Source organism: Myotis davidii, unplaced genomic scaffold (genome assembly GCF_000327345.1).
Source record: "Myotis davidii unplaced genomic scaffold, ASM32734v1 scaffold120, whole genome shotgun sequence".
Classification (NCBI taxonomy): Eukaryota; Metazoa; Chordata; class Mammalia; order Chiroptera; family Vespertilionidae; genus Myotis; species Myotis davidii.
The window spans coordinates 5,662,147-5,670,221 of NW_006294778.1; the positions used below are offsets into that span (position 1 = coordinate 5,662,147).

The window sequence follows — 8,075 nt, forward strand, 5'->3', positions numbered from 1 at the left end:
CGGGGCTGAGGGGACGGCCGGGCTGAGGGGCAGCCAGGCTGAGGGGCACCCGGGCAGAGTGGAGAGGGCGCCAGGCGGCGGGTGGGACGGGCAGAAAGGGGCTGAGCTGGGTCTGACAGGCAGGCTCCTGGTCACCCTGTCAACCACGTTATCACTTTGGGGCTGAAATGCAAAAGCTGGGTTTGCCCACGTTTAGCCAGACTCTGGCAGAGGCCGGACTAAAATCCTGACTCCCGCTCGTCCCGTGTGAACTCGCCATAGCAGCACCCCTGGGAGCAGGGTTGATGCTCTCATGTTTGTTTGTTTGTTTGTTTGTTAATTCTCATTAGAGGATACTTTTCCATTGATTCTTTATTTATTTATTTATTTATTTATTTATTTATTCTAGAGTGGAAGGAAGGGGGAGAGACAGAGAAACATCGATGATTGGTTGCCTCCCACACACGCCCCAACCAAGGCCAAGGGATCAAGCCTGCAACCGAGGGATATGCCCTTGACCAGAATCGAATCCGGGACCCTTCAGTCCTTGAGCCAACGCTCTACCCACTGAGTCAAACCAGTTAGGGACTGTTTGGCTATTATTTGTGAGTGATAATTTGTTTTCCACTTTTGATGTCGAGAAAATAGTGCATGGCTTTGCTATGACATTAATACAGGAAAACTTGCAAAATTGTTCCTTTAAAATGGTCCTGGAGCCCTAGCCAGTGTGGCTCAGTGGGTCGGAGCATCCTCCCATACCCTTGAAGGTGGCAGGCTTCATTCCCAGTCATGGCACATACCCAGGTTATGGGTTCGATTCCCAGTCCTAGTGGGTACGGAAGGCAGTAGATCTATGTTTCTTTCTCACATTGATGTTTCTCTCCCTCCTCTCTCTTTCTCTCCTCCTTTCTCCCTTCCTCTCTCTCGCAAATCAATAATCACATCCTCAGGTAAGAATGAAAAAAAAAATGCCCTGGATCTTGATTTAATTCCACCTGACCTGCAGAGAAAGTATTGCATTTATATATTGACTTTAAAAACTCATGTTGGCAAAAAGCCTAAACGATCTCAAAATTAATATATTCATTAAAAATTATCCAAACAGCATACTTAATTTCAAAAATATTTTGATTTCTTATTGTCAATGCAGCAAAGATTCCAGCAATTGATAAGCTTGTGAAGAAAAGGACTTCTGCAGTAACAGTTGAAGATATGGGGTAAAGTGCTCAACATAAGTTTTGCCTGTTAGATAGTACTTTAAGAAAAGTAGATTTTGATTGTCAAATGAGTATTATATGTAAAATACTAAGGGTGTGATATTTCTTCCAAAACAAGCATGATATTTTATGGATCCTTAATTAAAAATATTTAAATGTAATTTCTTTACAGAGGTGAAGTACAGAATATGCTGGAAAGATTTGGAGGTATGTTTTAGAAGATTCTTTGTATTAAAAAAATTGTTTTAAACCAAATAACTTGTATAATGATCAGTGTATGCAAGACTATCATTTATTTTTTTAATATATTTTTATTAATTTCAGAGAGGAAGGGAGAGAGAGAAACATCAATGATGAGAGAATCATTAATGGGCTGCCTCCTGCACGCCCCCTTCTGGGGATAGTCCCCACAACCCGGACATGTGCCCTGACTGGGGAATTGAACTGTGACCTCCTAGTTCAGAGGTTGACACTTAACCACCAGCCAGAGCAACACCAGCCAGACTAGATATTTTCTTAAATTAAGATTTTTGTATGGTTGGTATGGGTCTGTTTTAGTAAAGTATATGCTGAAAATGAAACACCAACTGTAGTTTTAAAAAATAATTGCCCGTTTAGAGTGGCTCAGTTGGTTGAGCATTCTCCCATGCACTTCGAAAGTCACCAGTTTGACTCCTGGTCAGGGCACATGCCCAGGTTGCCTGCTGAGGGCACATACCTGGATTACAGGTTTGAGCTCCAGTTGAGGAGCATGTGGAGGACAACCAATTGTTTCTCACATCGGTGTTTCTCTCTCTCTAAGCATGTCTTCAGGTGAAGATTAGCAAATAATAAAATAATAATTTTCTTATTCTTTGATTTAACTATTTTTATCCTTTTTGGATTTAAAAATAGTTTTGTGTGTTTCATATAGTAAGTTCTAATAACAGTTAATCTAAATGTGTTGTTTCATTTTGGGTGAGGTGGGTGAGTATTTTATAAATTTAGAAAAATGTAGCCTTTGTGTTTTCTCATGAGGAAATTAAAGCCTGTCCTTGAGGTTGTTTTTTCCTTTTATTAACTGTTTAATCATCTATAAATTTTTAAAAAATCTGATCTTAGATATTAATAATGAAAAGTTTTCTCAGAAAAAAGCAAAGAACTTTGCTTTTGGATATTATGCCTATTTTAAAATTTAATTTTAAATGTCTTTCTGAAACTATTGAACCACGTTTACTCATATTTATTTCAATACTAGAGGCCCGGTGCACAAAATTTGTGCATGGGTAGGGTCCCTAGGCAAGGCCGGTGATCAGGGTCAATCTGTGGGGCAACCGGCGGGGCGATCTGGGGGCCCCGCTGGCACCCGCCTTGGCCGGCCTGGTGTTACCTGCTCGCCGGCCCTGCCCCCCACCGCCACCGCCGGTTGCCCCACAGAGGAAGGTGGCCAGCGGGGCAATAGGGGGACGGTGCCACCCATTCACCAGCCAGCTCTGCCCCCACCGGTCACCTCCCTCTGTGAAGCAATTGGGGCCCTCGCTGGCATCCACCTTGTCTGACCTGGGGCCTGTGGGTTTGGGGAAGTGCCTGCATTGAGCGTCTGCCCCCTGGTGGTCAGTGCAAGTCATAGCAACTGGTTATTCTACTGGTCTTTCTGCCGTTAGGTCAATTTGTATATCAGGCTTTTATTATATAGGATTTGGAAACAAAATATGTAATTTTTTTCCAATATTACATTTTAATGAATATTTATTTTCCACATAGCTAACATTAGCAACGCTCTTAATACAAAGAAAAAAAGACTAGCACTGTATACCAAGATTTCTCTCAAAACCAGTAACCAGAAAATTGAACATATTTGGAAAACCCAACAAGAACAAAGGTATGGTTGTTGGTTCTTTCACAGCCACATTTTTATCACTTCATAGTATTCATTAGTGTAAATTATGAAAAGCACTATTATATTTATTGGGATCTTCAGTAAAAAATATATTTGGCTTGATTTTTCTCTAAGTCCTTTAGTACTATAACTTCATTCCTTCATAGACTTGAAATCTATTTCCTAGAAATCAATAAAGATTACCTTTATCTCCTTTTAAATGAAAATTGAGGTTTCTTTGTCTAAAGGTAATTTGTATTTGTTATAGAAATATACTAACTGGATAAAAAGTAAATGTTATTATAACCATTAATCTAGTGAAAGTCAACTATTTAACAGTGTAGAAAAAGATCAATCTGATATTGTAAATAATTTGTATATTTAAGCTGAAGTACCTATTCTTTTATATAAATCGTACCAAAATGGGCACAAGTTAAGTGAAATATGTTTATTTGAAAATCTTATATGATAAGTACTAATATAATAACTTCATTGAATCTATCATATCAGAACCCATATTCAGTAGAATAAATGAAAAATAAACTGCTTGGCAGTAAAATGGGGTTTTCTGGAAATTTTATATATACAAGAGCTAAAGCATGTGAAAGGACTTTTTTATTAGTGTTAGGAGAATAAACACTTCTGGAATCATGATTTTACTTCTTGGTTTCATATCTGAAATTTTAAGATGCTTTTATTTCCTTCTTTTATTACAGTATAAAGTATATAAAGTTACTTTTGTTTTGAATGTTTTTTTCCCATACTAGTATGAAATATGACAATATCATTATTATGTTTTATAGGCAGAAGCTTAGCCAAGAATATTCTCAGCAGTTTCTGACTTTGTTTCAGCAGTGGGAGACAGATATACAGAATTCCAAGAAACAAGAAGAAAAACTAGCTGTTAGTATCATGCTTAGAATTATAATTAATCTATTTAACCAAGTGTCAAGTGGAAATGGAGAGCCTAGCCTTGTAGGAGACTTACAGAATTTGGCCAGGTTCCATGATCCATTGCTGGCATTATGCTTTGGTCCTGGTGATTGGAAAACCAGAGAAGTATAGGCACATGCCAAAATCATAAAAACTGATGGTCTTTGCTTCCTATATTGGTTGTGATTCTTTCAGTTCCAAGTGACACAAATTTGCCAAAGTACAAAAGGACTATTGGTTTATATAAAAAAAAAGTCCAGGGGTAGGTTAGCTTCAGGCATAGGTGGATGGGGGTGGAGGATTGCACATGTAGTATAGTCTTGGCTCTATCTCCAATTCTTAGTAGGCTCTCTCAATGTGGTAAGCAAGATAGCTTCTTTCAATCCCAGACTTAACAAATTTAGTAATCCCAGTGGACTGAGTCTTTCTTAGTAACCCTGACAGAAGAGTCCTCTGGAGGAATATCACTGATACCTTTGGAAAATTTGCCCATTATTGAATCAGTTATGATCAAAACATGGTTTACTCTTTTTTTTTTCTTCCCTTTTTTTGTTAATTCTCACCCGAGGATATTTTTCCATTGATTTTTAGAGAAAGTGGAAGGGAGGGGAGAGACACACAGAGAGAAACATAGATGTGAGAGACACACATTGATTGGTTGCCTCCTGCACGATTGGCCGTGGGGATCAAGCCTACAACCGAGGTACCAACCCTTGACTGGAATCCAACCTGGATTCGGAAGCCTGCTGCTCTATCCACTGAACCAAACCAACCAGGGCAAAACATAGTTTACTCTTGTGTTACCTGCATATTTCTATGGGAGATGGAAGTCAGTTCCATATATATATATATTACATTACATTATTTCATCCTTTCATTGTTTGTAAAATTATCACACATCTCTTATCTAAGAGCTAAGGTGCTATTCATATTAAATAATTTTAAGAGTTTGTTGATCATCTCAGTTTTGGAAATGTTAGGATGCATATGAAACATACCAAGAGGAGATGTTGAGTAAGTCATTGGTATGAGGCCAGTTCAGGAAAGAAGTATGAGTTGAACATACAAAGTTGGGAACTCTCACCATAAAGACAGCATTTAAGCCATTAGGTTGGATGAAATCACCAAGGGAGTGATTGTAAATGTAAAAGAGAAGTCTAAGAACTAGACCTGTAGATTTCAATGTTTAGAGTTCAAGAAGATGAGAATGAGTGAGTGCCCTAACAGCTACAAAGAAAACCACTTTAAGGAAAGTGAAGAAAGCCTTTTAAGGAGAGGATTAACTTTCACATGCTGCTTATAGGTCAAATAAGGTAGATTTGGTGATGTGAAGATTATTGGTGTTGATAAGGATGGTTCTGATCAGTCTTGAACAGAGTGGTTTGGTGGAATAGTGAGTGCAAAAACCCAATTAGAATGAGTATAAGAATGGGGGTGGAGGGAATGGGTGGTAGTCTGAGTAGAAAGTGTTATTGTGGTTATATTGTTGTTTGTTTTGCATTGTTAATCCTCACCCAAGGACATTTTCCCATTGATGTTAAGAGAGTGGAAGGAAAGGAGACAGACAGACACATCGATTGGTTGCCATCCACAGGAGCCCCAACCAGAGCCAGGGATACAACCTGCAACTAGGAATGTGCCCTTAACCAGGAATTGAACTCTCAACCCTTTGGTGTGTGGGCCAACACTAACCATTTTGCTACATTGGCCAGGGCATAGGGTTTTGATGTTGTTTTTTAAAGAATGATGAAAGAGTAGCATGTTTGTGTGCAAATAGAAATAATCTTCAGGGAAAAATAAAAAATAGTGGAAAGAGGGGAGACAGTTGCTGAATTCTTGAAAATGGATGGGACATGTGAAAAAGCCTCAGTAAGGATAGTATATCCTTAAAAATAGGAAAGAAGGTAGAGTATATGAGCACACAGAGATGTAGATGGGTATGTAGATATGGTGATAGACTGAAAACTCTTTCTGGATTACTTCTGTTTAGTGAAATAAGGTCGTCAGAGGGTGGAAAATATGTTGCCTTTTGAAGTCAAATCAGAAGGTATAAGATATTTTCTTGAGAGTGGGACAGTGAACAGACTAAGAAAATATAATTGCCAAACAGCACTAAGGGTCCAATTTAGGCTAGTGATCATGATTTAAAGAGACCTGTTAGTGTAGTTGCTTTCTTGAACTATGACCATCTGCAGCATTGTAAGCAGGATAGCTGGAGTTGTATTTTCCAGGGTTGAGATTAGGCAAACAAGTGTGACAGAATAAGAAGGGAGAGCAAGATATAGATGGAAAGGAGTAATTATAATGATTGACCACAGAATTTACACTGGGAAAGAGGAATGTGAGGACATGGGAATAGAGGACAGTGAAAAGTAGGTAGGATAAATAGATTTTAGGTCTTTTTAAAAATATTTTTATTGATTTCAGAGAGGAAGGGAGATGGGTAGAGAGATAGAAACATCAATGATGAGAATCATTGATCGGCTGCCTCCTGCACGCCCCCTAAGGGGGATCGAGCCTACAACCCAGGCATGTGCCCTTAGCTGGAACCGAACCTGGGACTCTTCAGTCCATAGGCCGATGCTCTATCCACTGAGCCAAACCAGCTAGGGCGATTTTAGATCTTGATAGAGATTATTGAGCTTTAATAGTACAAAGAGTGAGCTAGAACAGTAAAGAGAAGTGGTTGAACAAAGGGATATATGGAGAAACAGTATGAGTAATGGTTAGAGTTTGGAATCACATTCTGGTTTGACCAAATGCTAACTGTGAACTATGGAAAAATTATTTTTCTTTTTTCCTCAGTTACCTCATTTATGAATGGGGGAATAATAAGAATACCTATCTCATAGAGTTGCTTGGAGGATTAAATTTATATATAACTAGAGGCCCATTGCAGGAATATTCCTACAAGAACAGGGCTTCCTGAGACCGGAGTGAAGCAGAGAAGGGAGCAAAGCCCACCAAGGCGGGCTTCGCTCCCTTCTCCGCTGCCTCACTCCCTCCCTTCGCCGCCTCGCCTTCGGCTCCCTCCCGGATCTGCTGCCTTGCTCCCTCCCTTCACCGCTGCCTCGGCTCCCTCTCTTTCCCGCTGCCTCACCTCCCTCCCATATTCACCGCCTCACTCCTTCCCTTCTCCGCCACTTCGCTCCCTCCTGTGTCCGCTGCCTCAGCTCCGCTCCCACCTCTGCTACCTCCGATCCGTTCCCTTCTCCACCACTTGGCTCCCTTCTACATTGTCTTCAGTCTTCACTGGGTGCCTGTGTATGCAAATTAACCGCCATCTTTGTTGGGTTAATTTGCATACTCTTCTGATTGGCTGGTGGGCATAGCAAAGGTATGGTCAATTAGCATATTTGTCTTTTATTAGTGTGGATAAGTTTATTTAAAAGAGTTCAGAGTAGTATGTTATTATTCATACTATAAACAGGTTACTAGTTATTGGTAATGACAGAATCTAGGGTATAAGTATGTAAGGGAATGACTAAAGTAGGGTAGAAAGTAGGCCAAGGAACTGAAAGACCAGCATTATCGGAAGGATTATCTCTGTTGATATTGAAAGCACCAAGAATTAAGATATATTGAGTATTGTTAAGATTTCCTATTCAATGACTGGTAGGATTATTATATTGTACTAGAGGCCTGGTGCATGAAATTCATGCACCGGGGGGGGGGTGTCCCTCAGCCCAGCCTGCACCCTCTCCAATCTGGGACCCCTCAGGGGATGTCTGACTGCTGGTTTAGGCCTGACCCCTGTCCAGCAATCGGACATCCCTCTTGCAATCTGGGACCGCTGGCTGCAAACCGCTTGCCTCCTTGCCTGATCACCCCTAACCACCTCTGCCTGCTGGCCTGATACCTTAACTGCTCCCCTGCTGGCCTGATTACCCCTAACTGCCCTACCCCACGTCCTGATTGCCCCTAACTGCCCTCCCCTGCTGACCTGGTCACCCATAACTGCCCTCCCTTGTCAGCCCGGTCACCCCTAACTGTCCTCCCCTGCAGGCCTGGTCCCCCCCAACTGCCCTCCCCTGCCAGCCCGGTCACCACCAACTGGCCTCCCCTGCAGGGCTAGTTCCTCCCAACTC

General features: G+C 40.9%; 1 protein-coding gene across 1 annotated transcript in view; it reads left to right on the top strand.

The window, feature by feature from the left end:
- Window positions 1–879: 879 nt before the first annotated feature.
- The window catches only part of SYCP3 (synaptonemal complex protein 3), a 9,293-nt gene continuing 2,097 nt past the window's right edge, over window positions 880–8,075 (top strand). Inside the window, exons 1-4 of the mRNA XM_015567581.1 lie at window positions 880–1,196; window positions 1,369–1,403; window positions 2,940–3,057; window positions 3,858–3,957. Coding sequence (XP_015423067.1) covers window positions 1,192–1,196; window positions 1,369–1,403; window positions 2,940–3,057; window positions 3,858–3,957 — 258 coding nt within the window. The 5' untranslated portion in view covers window positions 880–1,191. The remainder of the gene's footprint in view (window positions 1,197–1,368; window positions 1,404–2,939; window positions 3,058–3,857; window positions 3,958–8,075) is intronic.